The sequence below is a fragment of the Falco rusticolus genome, chromosome 3 (assembly GCF_015220075.1).
Source record: "Falco rusticolus isolate bFalRus1 chromosome 3, bFalRus1.pri, whole genome shotgun sequence".
In the NCBI taxonomy this organism is placed as follows: Eukaryota; Metazoa; Chordata; class Aves; order Falconiformes; family Falconidae; genus Falco; species Falco rusticolus.
In genome coordinates this window covers 75867821-75888661 of record NC_051189.1, presented here as the reverse complement: position 1 = coordinate 75888661, position 20841 = coordinate 75867821, and the positions used below count along the sequence as shown (strand labels likewise).

General features: G+C 38.7%; 1 protein-coding gene across 1 annotated transcript in view; it reads right to left on the bottom strand.

The window, feature by feature from the left end:
* EPB41L4B (erythrocyte membrane protein band 4.1 like 4B) overlaps window positions 1–20841 on the bottom strand; it is a 172344-nt gene that overhangs the window by 23106 nt on the left and 128397 nt on the right. Inside the window, exons 20-22 of the mRNA XM_037380279.1 lie at window positions 12775–12879; window positions 8255–8390; window positions 7733–7810 (exon numbers count right to left, since the gene is read on the bottom strand). Coding sequence (XP_037236176.1) covers window positions 7733–7810; window positions 8255–8390; window positions 12775–12879 — 319 coding nt within the window. The remainder of the gene's footprint in view (window positions 1–7732; window positions 7811–8254; window positions 8391–12774; window positions 12880–20841) is intronic.

Sequence of the window (20841 nt, the reverse complement as noted above, 5' to 3'; positions counted from 1 at the left end):
TATGCCTTTATCAAAAGACTTTGAGACGTAATAGCTTCATCACTATACTTGTCTCATTGAGAGCAAATATAAAGAGATATATCTAGTTTCAAGTAGGCTTTTGCACAGAAGCTGAACATTTTTCTATTACACTGATTATTGTAGACAGGAAAAGGAAACTCTGCCAGTACATCCAAAAGTTGATGGTCTATGTCTGAAAAGCCCTGTCTACTCACTTTTATTCTACTTAGGCAGATGTTACATCTGCTTACGGCTGCTAAGGACATTAAACATTCATTTGAAAAGTAAAGCAATAATCTGAAATAAAAAAAATATATGAAGCAGAAGTATGATTGAACATATCACACGATTTACAATATGCAGGTTCTAAAAGATTTGCTAAAGATTTGCCTTCTCAGCTTCCAGCAGGAGGTAGATGTCAGCCAGCTTAAAATCTGTTTGCTTGCATTTTCTTGATCTCCTTCATTTTCTCTGATGTTAATTTCAAGCAAAAGAGAAGCTGCTGCTGTCACGGAATGATCAAGTTTTTGATGAGGAGGTAGGAGAAAGGGATTGCAGGTAGCATTTTCTATTTATTTTTTTTTAAGCTACAATGATGTTTATGATCCTCAAGTTTTCTGACTTTCCTAAGCACTGCTGAAGTGACGCCAATCTGTATCACTTCAGAGGCACTTAGAAAAGCTTTGGACTAGAAATGGTTATTGCACTTTTTACATGAAAAGAGAAGCACACAGTCTTGCACTGCCCTGTCTAAGGTGTTAGGCAGTTTCAGATGCTCTGCATTGTTAGGGAGCAATCTCCCTAGGATCTTGCCTGTCAGTTGGCCTTAAGTCACTGTTATTGCAGTCAGATAGACTCCCTCTCTTAAACTGATCAAACTTCATTTTAAAGTTACTTCAACAGGCAAAGTAGACCCCAGTCTGGAGTACTACTCCAGGAACTACACTGCTTGCAAATGTGCTTTATCACTCCCAGAGTCCTCAGGAGAACCACCTGTGAAACCCTGTGGTTTCACAGATGATTTGACCTAAAGCTAAAAAATTTTGTCTGTGGGGTTAGTGTTCAGCTGGATCAGTGATCCAGCTCCTGTCACAGCCCCACTAAGGAAGCTGGGACAGATGAAACCATCCAGTCCCCATCTACAGAAAGATCTACATGGTCAGCTGTGAAACCACAACCTCAGTCCTCCAGCTTCATAGGCAAGTCTGTTAAATGGCCATCAAACCACCCACTGTACAGACACAGCATACATCCCGCCACTATTCAACAATCTCACAGGCTTTAGTTACAGAGCAGTAGCCATTCTCTAAGCTATTTTCCTGGCTCTATCTCCCTGCAGGCACACAGGTGGTAGAAGACCCACCAGTGCTGCAGTGTAAATGACTTCCCAAATGAGCTCCCACCATGTGGCAGGCCTGCTATGGAGTCCAGCCAAAGTTTTAAGATCCAGGACCAGCTCTGCTTGCAAGATCTGGCAGAAACTGGATTTATGGATAGGCATTTGCTTATTTTATAATTTCTACAGGCATGGGGCAGGCACACGGAATGCCAGAGGATGGTTAAGACAGCATTTTAAAATGTACAAAGGTGACTAAAAATAATTGTACGTGGCAGAATTTATCACCTCTCCAGGGAAAGGCTTTTGATCCAGACTACCTTCTGACATTCCACCCTTAACTTCATCTCAAGTTTTATAAAAAGTTAGCTGGTGGGCCATTCATTATTTAAAAGCAGTGAATTAGAAGATATAAAGTAGGCACAGTGCACCATCACACGCCTGCACTTTTTTCCACTTAACACCTTCCCATCTTTTCAGTACTTTCTCTTGCTCATGTACACATCATATCCAATTTATCACAGTGTCCACTGGTGCAAAGTCAGCAATAGATTTCACTTTGTGGATCTTTTTATTTCTTGCAGAATTCACTTTCAGTAAGTTAAAGAAATAGGCAAGTGTTGAATCATCTGTCACACATCTATAGAACACACTGAGTTCTTCTGCTCAGCATACACATAACGGGGAAAAAACATTAGTTGAGCCAATGAATTTAAATCACTTAGAGGCAAAATAAAAAGTAAATCTAGATATTTACAGTTCATCTTTTAGCATTCTCTCATTTTGTTTCTTCACTGACTCTGTGTGTCCTTCTATAATGGATGAATGAGAGCAAATTCCCAAATAGCTGCGTAGCAGTCAAAGGAGTTTTACATTTTTTTAGCGAATGATCAAATAAGATCCAAGAGGCAGTCTCTGAGCCTGACACTCAGTTATGTTGCACATTAGTAATTCAACAGACAGCTTATGAGACTGGCATCCACCAATAAAGACCTGTGCTTGAACATGCAAAGACACATATTAATTGTAAGTCCTATTTATAATGCTTTAATCTGTGCAGCTACCAGGGAGTGTGAAAGCCCAGTCCAAAATGTATTCACCCAATATTCTGGCTGCCCAAGTGCCATGACTGTTTTTAAATGTGCTATGTCCCCTCTTTAGTTATTAGCATGCTTTATATAACCTAAATGATGCTCAGGTAATTTGTATTTGCTTGATTCAGACTGTGTGCTCCCAGGAGCCTTGCACTGCATGCAGCACTGAGCACTTGTTGCAAACCTTCAGTCAGTATCTCGTACTCAGTTTGACTGGGCATTACAGTGCACCCCTTTGAATTGTGTTCTTATCTGGTTGTAGCCCTTTTCTTGCAGCAAAAAAAATGGTCCTTTGGAACATTAGTAAATTTAGTAAAATTTTCCTTTAGTTCATATGGAACTAGATTTATTGCCTATTGCTACAACATTTTTGCATGAAAGTTGTTTGCTTAAAGCAATTGCTGCTCTTTGTTTTTTCTTAGTTTAATATGGAGTTAAAGGGTGTGAACTTGAAACTGGGAATAAATGCACATTTGACACGTTGCTTACTTCTTTTGGTTCTTAATGGTATGTATAACAAACAGACTGCTTTTTTGTGCAAATTCCTTTGCTCATAATGGGCCATTGCATATCAGCTTGAATGTGCAAATACAGTTAACTGAGAAGCTGGCTTGGAAAATAGCATTTTTGAACATTCTGCTTTGAATCCAGGTCATGGTTACTGTTCCCAATACATCTTGTACTAAGGAAAAATATATTTTCTTGTTATGAAGAAGTAGAAGTAGAAAGCTTCTAATTCTTAAATATATATCACACAGCCTTCATAAGTTTATGAGGAAGACCTATTTTATCTTCAGTATGTAGTTCACCATAAATAAAGCATTTATAAATTCATCTCTGACTGAGATGTTTTAAAGACTTTTGGGGCATGCAGAGATAGCTGATAAATACTTTCAGCCAGTTAGACAGGAGATACATGCTATCTAATGCTCTTATCAAATATTAGTCTTGAATTCCATTACAGCCACTTTTTCTTAGAATTCAATATGAAAAGGACTTGTTATGGAAGTATTAGAGTTTGATATGTTTGCTTGTCTTTCACTGAAAAATTGCGTTGCACAGTAAGTGAACAATTCTTTAAAATGAAAGCAAGAAATACTGAACTCATTTCCTACTCTTTGGCTTATTGCAACCTTGCAAAACCATCATAAAAATTTAGCAACTAAAAATCCCATCAACTTTTCTTTATAAATATAACAAATGTTAAAGGGGAGTGGCATGAAAAGGTTCCTTACCCATTCTCCGCTATTCACTACTCCTTGCTTGCTCTAACTATCTAATGAGAGTTTGCAAGGATGTTTTATTGCCTCCATAAAGATACTAATACTTCTCAGAACTTCACCATGAGATGATTGGCTTTTGACCTGGTTACCTTCACTTTGTTTCCAAAATAGTAGATATTAATGCATCAAATTCTGTACTCTTTCAGACTCAGTGAGATTGCTTTCAATGAATAGAATTGCATAGGCTAGTAATGCTGCCACTGAAATAGAAATATTAGTTTCCAACTCATCTTAAATAAAAATATCTAGTTTTACACTGAAGACCATTTATTTTTCTTTTTAAAATTATCATACCAATAATTTATACCTCTTAAATATTTTATCTCGTTTTGAAAAGGAAAATAATTTTCTACTTCCCGTTTTCCACCAATAGATGGCAGGTGAAGCTCTAGAAATTTATTGACTCGATAGAGGATGAAAAAAGAACACCTATAGTTCGCAAGTACATAGCCAGCTGTAAATCAGTGCTCTCTTGATATCTCTTCAGATGTGATCATGATTTAGTCCTAGACCACACACTTTGCATTATAAACTTTAGTCCCAGTTTAGGAATAGCTACATTTTATATACAGAACTGTTCATTCTTATTTCTTTTTTCCTGTTCAATTAGGTCAAGCCAAAGTTTGCACACTGTCTCTTTTGGTTGAGAAGGTATTTGTCAGCATGGTGTAGCAGCTGTTACATTCATTTAGGGTGGTAGGACTGAGCTTTCTGTAATTAAACAAGACAGCTCTGCATTCATACCCATGTCACAAATCACACTGATTGTAATCTGGAACAGAATAGCTTGAAGCTCAAGCTCTGATTTCCAGTTCCATAAAAGCTAGAAACACAAGGGGTATGGGGGCTGGCAGAAAGACCCTACTACACTGATAAAATTAATTTTTATAAACCACAATAAAGATGCTCATAATGGGTTACTACAGTTCTTCATATATAATTCTGTATTTTTTTAAAAAAATCTATTTCTTTTCTGAAACATAGAAGCAGGAGGGATTAAATCTTGTTTATATACAAGCCAGGTACAGTGCTCAAAGTCACAATGGAGTGGTATAAAAACATAGAGATTTTCTTCTGCACATGTTACCACACTTTTAAGGACAGCAAGTAATGCATTGTAGTCAACTAATTGTAAGATATACTTGAAAAATGAAATGTGAATAAACCACGTGGTTTGAGAAGTGCAGAGCACAAAAAGGCACCTTTCTTTCTAGGCAATTTGCATTAGTAAATGTACATTATTTCTTCTGCAAAGTTATTTCCTGAAATATTTTTTTTCTGAAATCATCAATTGCTCTGCTGTTACTGGCAGTCTAAGTATTGATGACTAAGTGACCATTATAGATCAGATGGTTCTTGTGTATGTATCACAGTAGCTCCTCCAGGCTGACTAAGTAGACAAATTTGACTGCTCTGATCCCTGCATGGCAGCCTGAATGAATCCTATTAATCCAACCCATTCACTAATCTTTCCATTTTTATATGTTAATTTGGTTTTGTGAGCTCCAATTCTAACTGTAACTCTCAGCATGCATTAAAGCTTCCACTATATGGGCAACAGCAGCAAAACACGGATAAAACCCAAGGCCATCAAGAAGCATCATTGATTAGACACTGAACAACAAAGATCATGCAGTTGAGTCAGTAACTATTAATCACTCTCTACCAGTAAAATTATAGAAGAGAAGGGAGGAAGACTGAAACTGCTTCAAATTAACAGCTCTCCAGTGAACTGGGGAAATTTGGCAGCATATATCATGATGAAAAGAAAAAAAAAGAAAAAAAAAGTTGATTTTAGGTGTCTAATTTATGTGCCTTGTCTCTTGTCATCTAGTCCAGATGACAAAGACAGCTGTTTTAACACCCCTCTGCAGGAAACCCCCTGACTGTGTAGGAACCTGAATTTCCAACACTATCACCTCAGGCAAATACCCCAAATCCAGTGGCGTGAATGACACCTATTATATTGTACCTGTCACTGAACGTGAAACAAATGGGTGCAACAAACAAGCAATACCCCAAGGGCCAGGTCATAGCATGTAAAACCAGCACACTACCACCACCGACAGCAGCACGATGTTAAACTGTACATGATCTTGACCCTATTATTAAATAATCAGACTGGCTCAAAGTTACACATTTCCCCTTAGCTTGCCTTTGTTTGGAGCCTCTCCCCCTGAAGAGTAAACTTTTTATTCAAACTTCAATGGAGAGCAGCCTGCAGCCAGTGAAATTGCAGAGAAAGGTCTGTAAACAATAACTGCTCTGTAGAGAACAAGCTGACCTTTATAGATGTTAAACAAAACAATGAGGGCTGATTGATGCTGTGCAGTACATGCTCTCCAAAATATTAAACCCAAGAAAGTCATGGAAGGTTAGTTTATGAACATACGGCATGATAAATTATGTCAGCGGACGGTGGGGTAGGGGAGGGGAAAGCATGATTAGGTAAAATATTTAGGGAAAAAAACTTGTATTCTCAGCTGGAAACGGAAAAGTGTGTAATGCTGACTTCTATTAATGGAAACAAAAAACAATCCTATGTTGCCTAGAGCAGGTCAGTTGCTTAAGCCTCCATGCCTCATTTTAAAAAATTCTGATTAACACAGGAAGATACGGTATAATGTTTTTTAGAATAAGAAATCTATTAGCACTTTGATGGAAGGTGATGAACATACTTATTGAACCTCTGAAGTTATAGAAGGACCACCAAGTGCCCTCAAGGACTCTGTGAAGAAACAATTCCACAGGCTTGAAACTACATATGAGAGGACAGCTTTGCAGATCTCGCTGTCCTTCTAGGGAGGGGTGTCCATTCCCAAACTGCGGTATACCAGGCACAGTCTCAGCTGCTCCCTAGTTTCTGCCCAGTCCCCTACGTCAAACATGTCTTCCCATCTACAGCAGCAAGTCTTTAGGCATAGTACACCCTGTGCCCACCTCAACCTGCCTCTGAAGCCAAAAAAGCCACAGCTGAATATTCACATCCCTTTTTTGAAGTAGGGAGAGGCCTAGGAGGGGTAAGCCTTCACTTCATCAGACCTGCAGGGGAAGCCACATCTCTTACCCAGTGGTAACAGGACACACGCAGTTACTTACAGACAGGTACCTCACCGTCTTTGAAGCAAAAGGTACATCCCCACAACGCCTTTCTAAAACTGTAAACAAGGACCTAACAATGTAGTGAAAGCAATGCCCAGGACAGAATACTCTTAATGTATCTTAATACGAAAGTCTTTATGCCAAAAACATAGTACTTTCCTTGTTGTGCTTTTTATGTGCTTTAAACATGGTTTGTAGAAGACAGCAAAAATGGCTTTGGACAGCAGAGGAGCTATCTGGCATTAGAGCTATTTGCAATGCAGGATGACTTGGAGAAAGTTAAGGATCATACTGCGATCCTTCAAGTAATCTGCTCGGAATCAGAGATGAAATCCTGGGATCACTGGAGAGCATTTTGACTTCAGTGGGACCTGCATCTCTCCTTGGCTTTTAAGAAAACAAACAAACAAAACACGTTCCTCTAAAAAAAAGAAGTTAATAATAAACATGTTATAGACTATTTTGCCTTAAAGTGAAGCAAAGGAATCTGCTAATGAAACGTGGAAGTGCAGGTACACGTCTTTGGATTGTCTAGTGGGTAAGTCTGAAGAAAACTTGTGGGGAGAAGGGACTTTTCAGACAACACTCCCAAAAGCAATCTGTGATCACATTAGGAACCTACGTTAAAAGGACAAAGAAGCTCCTGAAACCAGTGCAACAAGGTGTAGAGATACCCAGGTAGGAGAGAGAAATGAGAAGTTATCCAACAATAAAAAAAAAGCACACAGAAGATCATTGTTCTTGTGGACCGATTTTCAGAGATACTGAGCTGAGTTTGAAGGATGCATTCAATATCAAGGAAAATTATGTCATTCCTGTGCACTATCCAACACATTGCACAGTATCTCATTCTCTTAGCTGCAGAAAAATTATTGAAAACTGTTAAATTTTCCTGGTTGCAAACTGAAACTATTTACCATAGGTGTGGCCTCTGTGAAATCCATCAGGAGGTCACCTGGCTCCAAAGCAAAGGTACTTCCAGCATCTGTGGAACTCTAAGGGCAAAGAAGAAACCCAGCATTGAAAAAAAACCCATTTAATTTCTGTAATTCTGTTTGTTGTTTGGTTGGGCTTTTTTTAATTCATTAAAGCATAGATTGCCAAATGTATTTCAAATTTCCCACCATGTTTTTTAAGGATGGCTATTCAGGAAAGACAGACAACAAAATTATGCACTTTTGAAACCAAGGTAAACATTAACTGAATCCAGATCCACTGCCCCCTAATGTTGATGAGAAACTGTTACTGATTTTAGCTGGGCCTTGGAGCAGGCTCTAAACATTTCTTACACAACAGGTTAAATGTATTACTGCAACTCTGCATTAAAAACTACTAAACGTGGACTTACTCCACCCGAGGAGAACATGTTATCTGCAACTCCCTCTGTCCCCTCCTGAATACTCTCTCAACAGAAATAAGCTGATTTCTTTGTGTATTACCTTGCCACCAGGTGAAACCTGTGTTTGTCCTTCTGATGTCTGTGGCGTACAAGTTTTCTGTGACCCAGGAGATGCTGAAGACACAGGTGTCGATGCTGCTGCTGCTGCCAGTGCTGGAGGAAGGTCATCTTCATCACTGCAGTTGATAAAAGCAGACAGATCTTCTCACTAGAATATGTCACTGGACTTTGACAGTACTTGTGCTGGAGGAGGCCCTGGTAACCTGTCAGCTGTAGTACTTTGCAATGAGTTCTATTTATTCTTCCATCTGTAATGAAACTAACTTTTCAAGTAAATTAGATTTTTAAGCTTTAAATATTCCATAGAAGTGGATTGGCTAGGTAACTCCCATCTGCAAATGGAAATCTTACGGGTATGATGTGCAAGCAGTGTTTCTATGAAGTATGTATATATACATAAATGAACTTATTTGATATTACTGTACTTCATTCTTTTCTGCAGAGGCTGGCAGTATTGATAAGAACAGATCTGGTTCAATTCATCCATGGGACTGACTGCTTCATTGGCTTTAGACCAATGGAAGATTTGATGCCTATTACTCAGCTAGTCTATGCTATTGTTTTCAAACTGTTTTTAAAGGACTTTGATTGACTCCCAAAATGAGCTCTTTAGAAACATTCTTGTGAGGGTATCTTTTTCATGTCCCATTTATTCCATTTACAAAGAAAATATTTTATTTAAAACCAGATTGCATGCTTCCCTTGGGCTCTAGGCCATCAAGCTGAACTCTTTTGTCTCACCTACTGTCACCTCTAAATGAAGGCCAATAGAGAATATTATATCTTCATTTACTTTTGTAGAGTCCCATTGACTACAAATGATTGGGATCAATCAGCCCTGAGTCAAGAATATTTCCAATTGCTAATTGCAATTGCGTGGAGGTAAAAAGAGTCACAATTTGGCCTACAGAATCTGTATTACCAGGACTGATGTGTTAAAAGGAAAGGCTACAGCTTGACAGTTTAAAGAGAGGGAAAAAATGGTGAGAAAAAATACTTCTTATAAAATGGCATCAATTTTAACTACCAGTTAGGTAGTCACAGTGCACAGAAGCCTGCCATGCCAGTATAACAGACATTTCCAGAACTGAACAGTACTTGGTTTAGTGCTACTTGAAGACGGCATGCCTGGGCCACACGGTACGGCAACTACGTGACATAACAGGGTACACAGCCTTAGGGTAGGTTGTTTGGGTGATAGCGATGGGTTTTTTTATTATGATATAAAGCTATGGTGATTAATGTTATCTTTTCCAACTTCGTTTTTTACTTCTTCTGAATAAGGATAGAATTCAGCACCAGAGCATGTACAACACACTGTTTTTATGCTGGAAAGAAAATGCAAAATCTTTTGGACCTGTTCAATAGATGTTTTATTAATGCAACAAGCCAGAGTTGGGCTGTTGACCTAGTTAATCTCAGAAACATTGTAGCTGACATTTTATCAGTCCTTGTTCCCTCTCTCAGCTGGAACACACCGGTATCCTTGCTGGGTAAAGCTGCTCTGTTGCATACAATGAAGTGGAAAACTGTTGAGAATTTGCCAGTTCAGAAAGGCTTCTTAGTGTCTGTGATCCAAAGCTAAGGGTTGGGGTCCAGTCTTCTCAGTCATGAAATATTAGCATGCTAGCTATAAGACTGAGAATTGGCCTTTCTCACTATATTTCTTTCACAATACTCCATCACTGTTTCTTTGCATTTCCTGTATTTGCATTCCAGACACAAGATAATTTCAATTGCATAGAATTTGGGTCTGCCAAAAAAAAAATTAAAAAATATCACAGCCTGTATTTTTGACTAATGACTCTTCAGCCCTACACACGAGCATAGCATAGGTGACAAGTTTGGTTAGATGTGTTTATGTGCTGTTCCTCATGACTAACACCGGACAACTGAAAATCCACATGGGGGCAAGGCATGCTCAGAACTGGTTCCTCAAAAATCACAATCAAAAATTGAGAATTCACTCCTGAATACATAATTTTTTTAAAATATACTGTTTAAATGTTGCTTGTCTGTGTGTGTGTATCAACACCACCGCCTTTTCCACCACATGACCCTGCCTCTAGTCTCCTTTCCATTCTACTTGCCTCCCACCGCACTGTTCATCACTTCAGCTCTTGCCTTCTCACATTCTCCTCTGCCCACACACTACTGAATTATATGTGGCATTGTTACTCGCAGTGGCCCCTGGCATTGTTTCCCTTCTCTCGAGGACAACCTCTCACCCATTTTCATTTACCCTCTCCTCCTTCCCTCAGTGCGTGGGGCCACTTGTTCTGCAGGTGCTCAGCAGCTCTGGGGGACCAGCCGACTGTTCATGTACAGAAAACGGAGGTGTTGGTCTCTGGTCCAAGGATTTTCTCTTTGCCCTTTAAGAGCAGGTTAACTAAACACTTTCTCAGACAAGAACGATCTAGTAATAGCTGATTATGCTATCGCTTCAGGGATGACCCCCTGAGGTACCTATTTTCATTATTTGATGTCCTATTACCTATTCCTCTCCTTTGGTTGTTACCTTCTATTTAATGGTAAACACACCCTCTCCAGCAGTAACCTACCCAAGAGCAATTTTTTTCATCCAGATTCTTACAAACTGATTTCTCAGTAGCTACATTTGCCATGTAGCAGTATTTGAGGACCAGGTTTAACAACCTGTTTAGGTTAAAACTTAAATCAAAAACTTTTCCAAGTGTGTGTACAAAACCTGTGATTATACCTGCAGTAGAACATTAATTCTTGCCTGTCCTTACACATCAGTGTCTTCAATGAATAGGATCAACCGCTACATCCCGTTGCATTACCTGCTATATGAAGAGCATCAAATAATTGGTTCTTCTCAATGTCACAGCCTTTTCCTTTGCTGACTGCTATCTACAGGTCCCTGCATTATACAAAACTCTGAAAAATCAGATGCATCTTGAAATATGTAGGAGATTTCCTTCCCCTGGCTTGTAGAAAAAGACGTAGAAGTGGTGTTTTGTTCAAGAAAAGCGTACTGCTGTCTGAACTATGCTAGGCAGAGTGAGTGAGCAGGTTCATTCAGGCCTTAGGAAACTTCTCCTACCAAATGCTGCCAAGTTCCCTGTCACACATTACCTTCAGGATTAGCAAATAGTAAGGGAAACTGAGTTCTCTTCCAAGCTTGAATTGACAATTCCCATCTCCTGTAGTAGGAAAAATTTCTTCACAGAAAGTAGTCAAGCCCTGGAACAGGCTGCCCAGGGAAGTGATTGAGTCCCCATCCTTGGAGGTATTTAATAGACATTTAGATGTGGCACTTAGGAACATGGTTTAGTGGTGGACTTGGAAGTGCTAGGTTAATAGTTGGACTCAATGATCTTAAAGTTTTTTTCCAATCTATTTCCAACCAATTTTACGATTCTATGTATCATAGTAAAAGACAGAATGTTATGTGGTCTGCTGACCAAGCTGTGGCTGTGTGTTCCTGTATGTCAGCCTTGGTCTCTTGGACAAATACCAGTTTGGCTAATTACTCATTTTCCTCTTAGTTTCAATTTGATTCATTCTTCTGTTTCTTCTCCTGAATAATTTCTTGGGTTTCGTGATGCAGGTTGTTACTTTTTTTCCATAACAAAAGCCAGTGTTCTTAATAGTGAGACAGAAAATAATTACATACTGAAATTCATTAGAATCTTTCTGGAGAGAAGAAAAACTTTTGCTAATGTTGCTGTATATTTAGTGATGCTAGAATGTTAAATTGCTAGAGGGACTAACAGTTGCCATTCCATGTAGAAAGCATACATATTTTTTTCTTCATTATGGTATTGGCGTTCTTGTACTAATTAGTTTATGCTGACATTATCCCTTTTTTTCCCTAGTTTCTGGTGGCTTTGCCTGTCCTTTCATATGAATGACAAATCAACAAACTTATTTCCACATCTCTTCGGTACCTCACATCTCTAGAGACTCTCAAATCGGATGAAATATGTGTAAATGGGATGCCAAAGCCCTATAGGCACACATCACAGATCACTCTTACCAGATCTAAGGGACTTTGCTGAGCTGCTACAGCTACAGCCAGTAATTTCCGCTTATGACAAAACGATAGAGAGAGAGAGCGCACTTTCTGAGAAATAATGGCTGACAGCACAGCTTGACCACCCAACAACTCAGGACTATTTTCCTCATTTTGCAAATGGGGTTGTAATGAAGCAGACACAGCAGCTTGCTCCAGCTCACACCAGGTCTTTGACTTTTCATGCGGAAAAGAGTTTTTTAATTCCTAACCTATAAACTCAGAAAAAGGCAGCAGGCCTGCAGTGCTGAGGGTTAGCAACTGCTTAGGGCCGGCAAATTCATTTTGTATTAAAAGCTTGAAGATTCTCAGTGATGAAAGGAACTGTATCAGTATAAGATCATTATCATGTAATTGCACTCATGCCTTTCAGAAGGCATAGCTAGAGCAATAATTAGCATCCCCATTCATTTTCAGCTGTAGTAGGCAAAAACACAAAGACCATGCTACACGTTACTCACAAACTGTACTGCCTCGTTAACTTCCTCACACGAGAAACTTTAATCTCCTGCTTTTCTGTAGGGCCAGTTGATGGCGTAGTTTCAGGTCGCACTGGAGCAGGACTTCTAAAAATAACAAGAAAAATACATGTGGCACAGTCTTTATTTAAACTACTTCAGGCATATCAACAAAGTTCTAACCCATCAACACATATTTATCTTGCAAAGTGGCAAGTGCTCATTGAAGTTCATCCTTTTGTTCCATTTATAGTTCACAAGCCAGTGTGCATGAACAGAAAAGGATATGCGAACTCACCCTCCTGTGCATTGCATACCATTTATAAAAGCAGCAACTGATTACAAATGCAGAGCCTATGTAAGAGACCATGTGGAAATGTCACTGTTTCCAAAATACAACATTTTAATAACAGCCCAGCAATTCAGTCATGTCAGAAATACTTTTACAAAAAATGCATTTAACAAAAAACTATTTTATGAATAGTGAAGCCTGCTCTGTTTAAAATAGTTTTTACCTGAAATTAAACATTATCCTTCTGCATTTGAAAGAGCAGCTCAAGGGAAATGAACTAATGGATTTGATCCAAGAAGAGGATTGCTAGAAAAAGATGGCTTGCTAGAAAAAAAGCAACACTCAGACAAGTTTCAGATGCTCATGAATGTTAAACACATTTGCAGATCTCCAGCAAAGTATAGAAACGGGAATGAGGAGACCCACACAAAAGGATCTCCTCTTTAACCATTTATTAGTAGAGTTAACTAACACTTGAGTACAAATAGCATAAACACTAGATACAAGATCTTCATGGCCTTGGGAGGAAACCATTTCAACTGTGAGCTTGAGTGGCACAAAGACACATGAATCATCTTATCTACTGCTTTTGTTTGAAGCAACACATTATGATTAAATACACCTATGTGTATTACAAATGCTATAAACATAATAAATGTGCCAAACATTAAGAGATTAATTTGAAAGTATTGATTGAGAATTTGTGAAATGGTATTCTGCCATCGAATCTTAAGTCAGATACTAAGTACTTCCACAGCCCCGCTGACTGCTAGTGGGACTGCTCATGCACTGAGGCACATCCACAACTGGCAGAAGTGGCACAATGTTGTCTCTAACACTACAAATTTGGGTTGATTTTTTTGAGTCTTAGCAACGTGTTAGTCTTCCAAAGCCATAATAAGATAAGCATATTTAATTTTCACAATTGCAGCTCCCTCTGATGCCCTTGTAAGTTTTAAACTTCATTAACTCTCCCCAGTAACTTCTGAACCTGCTGTCCAGCTACAACAGAACCTACTGGGATGGCACAACCTTCAGATTACATCTTCAGTTTGGCGGTGCTTTTCAGTCTTTGGGGAGGTCACAGAGCATAAGATGGAGCAATGGGAAGTAAGTATTAGAGTATAACCGGCATACGTAATTCATAACCCAAAAGTTTATACATAAAGTTCTACTTCTCATGGAACAATTTTTGTCATTTTTTTCTTTCTGCTTTTTGATCCCATTAATTTCAAGAAGTCAGTACAGATAACAGGAAGATTCATATCTTGCCCCTTCCCAAATTCCAATAGGGCCAGTCATTTATATCTCAGATTCACAGTGAGATTAATGCAGAACAATCCATTCAGATTTTCAGATGTTTTGCTGAGCTTGTTAGGCTGGCAAATAAAGGGAGGATAAGAGAAGAAAAGCGTCCAAATCGTCTTGTTTTTATCTTGAAGTCAGTATGTCTGATCTGGAAATCAACATCGTGATGGAAACTTCCAATGTAATTTTCATTGTAGATGACTGCTCTAGCTATTCTTTTCTTAGACAACTTTGCTCAAACAAAGGTAGCTTTTAACAACTGAAAAAAATTACTAGTTCTATTTACCTAAAGCGATTTTCAATTCAAGTTCTGACATAAGAAGTATAAATATGTTAAGATCCATTTAAAAACTAGATCTGATGGTCAGATCCTCAAGGGGTGTGAATGTGTGTAATGCCACGATTTTTACCTCATGTCTCCTGAAATACATTAGCTGAAATTCTTGCTTCAAAGGAGTAGTCCTCACAATTCTCCAATACCTTTATAAGAGGGTACTCACAAGCTTTAAATCTTTTCATCAAACCAGTGAAAGCAGGAACAAAAATAGCAGTATAAACTACACGGGAGCTGAAAAATGTTTCCTCAAAATGATAACAAGTGATGCACTAATACTATCAAGGGGTTCAGGAAACAGCAGTGTGCAACAGCAAAGCTGGTAACAAATATATTTCCAGTTCATGGCTACTTCAAATTTCTCAAGGCAACTTTATAATCTGTAATGAAAGTAAATCAGATATTTTCACACAAAGGAAGAATTGAAATGATAATTTCAGTTCCTTTAAAAAGTTTCATTTTTCAAAGCCTATATATCTCCTTTTGAATCTCATGTTTTGCAATTTAAAAAAAGCGCAGGAGATGGGACTTTCGAAGCATTTATTTCAATTGTCAAAATCAAACTTTTGTTTGAACAGATATTGTGCAATTTTGTAACTAAAGCAGTTTATAATTATTTCAAAGTGAGTTATGAAACTGATTTTATATGTGAAACATTTAAAAGTTCTAAGTCTGAATTAATCCTGAAAAATGTTCCACATAAAAAATTTCACTCAACTGTGATTAAAAGTGTTTGAGACCCAAACACGTCTTACTCTCTAATCCAACAAATCGATGGAAAAGTTATTATTTTCCTTTGAATGCTGCAAATTTTGAAGTGAACAATAGGAAAAAAAAAGCCAAGATACAGTAACACTGGGCACACCTACTCCTGTTTCAGTGGTTGTAACTGCTCAGATAAACTTTACTTGTATTTTGTAACATGCCAGTAAAGTATCCCATTTACTTGTTTTACAAAAGCAACACAATTTTAAGAGCAAAAACTTCTTTCCCTTTATTATAAAATGTTGCCATCATTTTTGTTGGAGGCTGGATGCAGTGACTATCTTTGTCCTGATAGTTATCAGGCCTCTGGGAGAGACACAAGTGCTATTTAATGATGCATTTGAGAAGCTGCAGGTTAGCTAGGGTGTAAATTCAAGCTACCTCTGAATGAAAAGGAGCAGTGGCAATGCCTCTACCTGAAGAGGCCACTAGCACGAGATGAAATGTTAGACTAGCCATACCAACTGCAGAGCTGGATTTTTGCCCTCATTAAAACCTTGCTAAGTTAGCTCTTTTCACACCAGCCTAAAAATTCCATGACACCTCCTGTTTCATCTACAAACACTCTTCCTCAGTCTGAAAGTGCTCAAGGCTGTTCCTACTCTCACATCAGCAACAAGATGCACGAAGTGCTCATCTTGATCCACTCAGAGCCTGATCTGTGTTTAAAAATGGCAGACTTTTAATATCATACAAACTCTTAAAAAAGATCTCACTGATACTCCTGAAAAAGAAGCAACTATAAAGCAGAGTAACATCTATTGTTATGTTTTGAATTCTAAGCTAGAATGTATTATCTTATATAGAAATAAATGGCTCTTGAAGAGAAGCCTTGTAATTGTACCAGCTATTTAAATTGTCATTATATGTAGATATCACCATTTGTAGTTTATAGCTGTATAAACTACATAGCTATAGTCTTATATAAACTATATAGCTTGAACAAAACCTGAAGCGTTGAAGGATCAATGGGACTCGAAAAAGAAAATGTGCAGTGTATTACAGTTCCTTTATAAGGATATTTTTCGATGTCATTAATTCATAAGAAACCTTTTTCCTGTAACAGTATCCAACCACTACAGCAGAAAAATGAAGGTACTGAACCAAGACAGAGTTACTTAATGACCTGGCACCTTACATAAAAATCTGTCACTTCCTGGTGAGAATGACAATAACAACCACGAATGTCAGCATGCAGTGGCAGGTCATCAGAAACTGCCTGTGCACTAAGAGCCCCAGCACACTTCTGAGCAGCAGCCAGCATGCTCCACTGAACTGGCTTCGGCCCGTTTCACAAGCCTGCACAGGAACATAAGTCATAGAGAGAGATCCCCCCAAACCCGAGGAATTTGTTTTGTTCTCAGAGCAGCCAACAGGGCTATTGAAACCAAAACTGCTCACAAAAAACACGCATTGTGGAACATTTCAAGTGACCACAGATGTCCGCTGTTTTAGCTTGAATAATATTCCTTGGGGACATGATGTACATGCTTGTGCCGAGGGACTCAGGGTATCTCACCCCACCCTGGCCCAGCTGTAATGGGCAGACTGGTTCAGAGGGCTGGGGCTATGCTGCTGCCTGCACCACCCCTTGGTGCACCCTGGCTTCTACAGACTGACATGCCCTCCTCGTCCACTAAGCCAGCTCTGGGCAGACCTCCATACTTGTTTGAAATGTGGCAAGTGGGCTGTGTGGGAGCAAGTGATTGGGCACCTAATAAGCTGAAAGGGATGAAATAACTTCTCTTTCCCTGGAGGATCCAGTATAGAATTTTAAAGCCACCAAAGTCTGCTGGGGGAACCTGCTTTCTGCATTTGTTTTTAACAGGTTTTGTCCTCTTCCCTTCTGTTTGTGCTGATTTTGCTGTCTGGAGCAATCTCTCTCCCTCCACCCTCCCAGACTAAGGCCAAGAGGCAGAAGCTAAAAGCCCCATGATTTACAAGGGTACAGCCATCTGCATGAAGGTTGACCTGCCTTCGGGTACCGAGTCATAGGGGAAAAAACCAACAACCAACCAACCAAAAAAACACCGTCTGATTTTTGGTTTCAGAACTCGCTTTGAGTGAAAATATGGTAGTGAAATCTTGGGAAGGAAAAGCAAGGAAGAAAGAAGAGGAAAAATATTTGATAGATGCATTCTTGTGTGTATCAAAGATACAGCCTAATAAGCTAAGCAAACACACACAAACATGTAAATCTTTTCTTAGTCAGTTCTCTAAGTGTTTCACACTTAATTCTTTTCCAAAGTAATGGCCATCTGAAGTTAAGAAACAATAATACGTGCTTTTTTGCTTCAATAAAGTAGTGTTTCTCAGAAGTCAGGTTAGCTCTCCAAAAAGTTATTTGGACATTTGAAAGCTATCACCAGCATCAAACTTTCTGAATAAAGGTTTTTTCTTCTTTTTACCTCTCACCCTCCCATATAGATTGCAGATGTACAACAAACCTCCTTGTTACAGAGCAGCAGCCTAATCAAAAAACAGCTTGCGGGCTTTCCTTACCCTCCTCACTTGAGTTCTTTTTGTTTTCAAGGAAAAAATTCTCTCCCTTCCCTTGTCCTTATAATGAAAATGTATCTGCAGTCTAGATGAAAATGTGATGCTCCCATGGTCTGACAGATAGATAATGATGATACAGAAACTGCTCTCCCCCAGCTCAGAGTAACCTTGCAGGTCAACATCCAGTACCTAAGGTTAAACTGAGCTACAAATCCTCTCTCTCTCCATACAGCAACCAGGACAGTCACTATAAATGCTGTGGTTTCCAAAGAGCCTAGGCACAGTTTAAGGGACACAGCCAAAGACATGCACCTTGAGTGGGTTATTTCATCAATTTAACTTAATCTGAAAGGTCTGGGTATTGCTCCTTTCTTTGCAGTTCAGAGATTAAGAATACAATTACAAATAATTCATCAGCATCTGACTTCAAGCAACAGGACAAAGTGGTCTTTAATACTTGGGAATGAAGTCAAAGAACATATCGAGGTGCCCTATCTGCAATCTGTAATGAAGACTGGCATGCAAAGGGTACAGAAGATTTCAGCTAGAAATTATGATTTTGACGCAGAAATTACTGCATGGGTTTCCTACAAAAAGCCAGAGTAGCAGATCCATTAACCTGTTCACTGGATTGAGGCCAGGCTGCTGTGTATTTAGCTATTCATTTTGTATTGGGAAATGCTGGCTATTATTTTCCAGTTGGAGAATGAATGTTTTTTATTTTTTAGGATGCAGGTTGAATGAAAAAGGAACTTCTTATAAAAGCAATTACTATTTGTTAGGAAGAAGTCAACATAGATAATGTTTTTAGTTTTCTTAGAATATTTCACAATACATTAGAAGGAGATACTTAAATGTTATGTTTCAGACTCTGCCTCATAGAGTTAAGTCCATTCAGATTCTAGGAAAACAACCTGCTTGAATTCACTGAAGCTTATGTCAGATCAAACCAAGCACATAGTTTCTGATCAGCTTTAATTCTCACCTGCCAAAAAGTTTTTGTACATATCTGTTTTTCTAGGGAACTGAAGTCTTTGACTTGGAGAAACGAGCTGTCCATAATCATCGGGTGACATGCCTATTAGCCTCCAAATGTCAACGTGGACATCTACCACAGCTCTTGCTGGATGCCTGGTCCAAAACTTCAGTTCTGTGATGCTTAGAAACTACCTACCTACCTAGAAACTCCATGGTATCAGTTTGCAGTCTTTTTAAGAACTGCTGTTAGATAGTGTCCAAGACAGCTTTGTGAGCCACAGCCTTCTCTATCAATTGAAATTTCTAAATAAAAATCAGTTATTGTACCTTGAAGTCTTGAGCAGCTGGTAAGCAGCTGTATAATAAGTTCCACTTCTCTAAGAATACTACTCCCACCGCAGAACCCTAGCTTTCCTTACAAAAAAGAAAATAATAAAAAAGTCAGTGTTCAGAGTACATATTGTTGGATAAGCTAGAACAAACTCCCTGAGCACATACCTATATGCTGTTGGAAAGCTACCCTGACATTCACTGGATATATACTGTATATATACACTGTATATATAAAGACAGATACTGAGGTGTTAGTTTCAGATCCAAAACATGTACAAATTAGGCAAACATCAGTTTGCTTCTTGCTTATATGGTCACGTCCTGAGAGCACCTGCAGAAAGCCAAAGTTCTCTGAAAATCTGGTTCAGATTCACACTGCACCAGGTATGTCAGCAGGATGTTAGCTCAGATACCAAAAGATGATAACTCAAATATAGTCTGTGTACGTGAGAAAGGAAAGACAAAAACACAGGAATGCAGACATTACTTTGAGTGATGCTCCTCCCTTGATGATACAGGAAAGTTATATGTAAGAACTATCATCACTTTGGTCAGAAAAAGTGTAGGACATATTCACGTAAATTGAAAGGCAGCCAAATTCAAAGTCTACCGAAGATGCACAAGCCACAGCAGGGAATCATATTCTGAAATCTGCATGAGTAAGGCTTACTCTGCATTGGCCATTCAGAAGGGTGCCTGCAATTACTTCTCCTGATGCATCTGTACCCTGTATAACTTGATATAATTTAATATTTCCCACCCTTATTTTCTGGTGTGCAGCATCATCAGGCTCTGTGAGATAACATTTAATTTTACGTTACATGTTGAGCAGCTCCTAATGTAATTAGTCTTAATGTAATAACGTAATTCGGTTTTGGATGGGAAGATTTACAAAGAAAATTAGAATAAATGAATGTACAAAGCACCAGCTGGTGCTTATACCTACTCCAACATAAGAAGAATATTGCTATTTGCAATCCTATGAAAGATGAGATAATTTGGATAACAAGGATCAACAAAGGGTGATGCAGCAGTTGGTCTAAAAGGAAAGAAATCCACAGACAAATCCTGAACCATGTGGGAAGCAAAGCACGCCAAAGCTGTTTGCAATCCAAAAGCATGTTATAAGGGAAAATAAATATTGCAGTCCATGAATGTACCACATGGCGCACAACAGCAAGTGGCAACAGTGACAAGAACAGTAATAGCTGACCAGTCAACTTGAGGACTTCTGTTGAAGAGGGCTTTTGACAACAACACTTGGGCACCTGCCTCAGAAATGCAGGAACTTGCATTTACACATTTGATCAGTACTTTGATAAGAAACTGGGTGACTACAATTTTCATTTTTATATTTCCTACAATATTTTATACTTCCTTCATAATACTAATTTTCTGGCAGACAGCCTAAACCCTGATCTCTCAAGGCTAAAAGAATCAAACGAGAAAATCCCAGTTGGAGGCAGGTGATGAAAGCCTTACCAAAACTATACATAAGAACATGCAGTAACTTCAAACTTGAATTAAATTAGATATCTAATCAGTAAATTCTCCCTGAGCA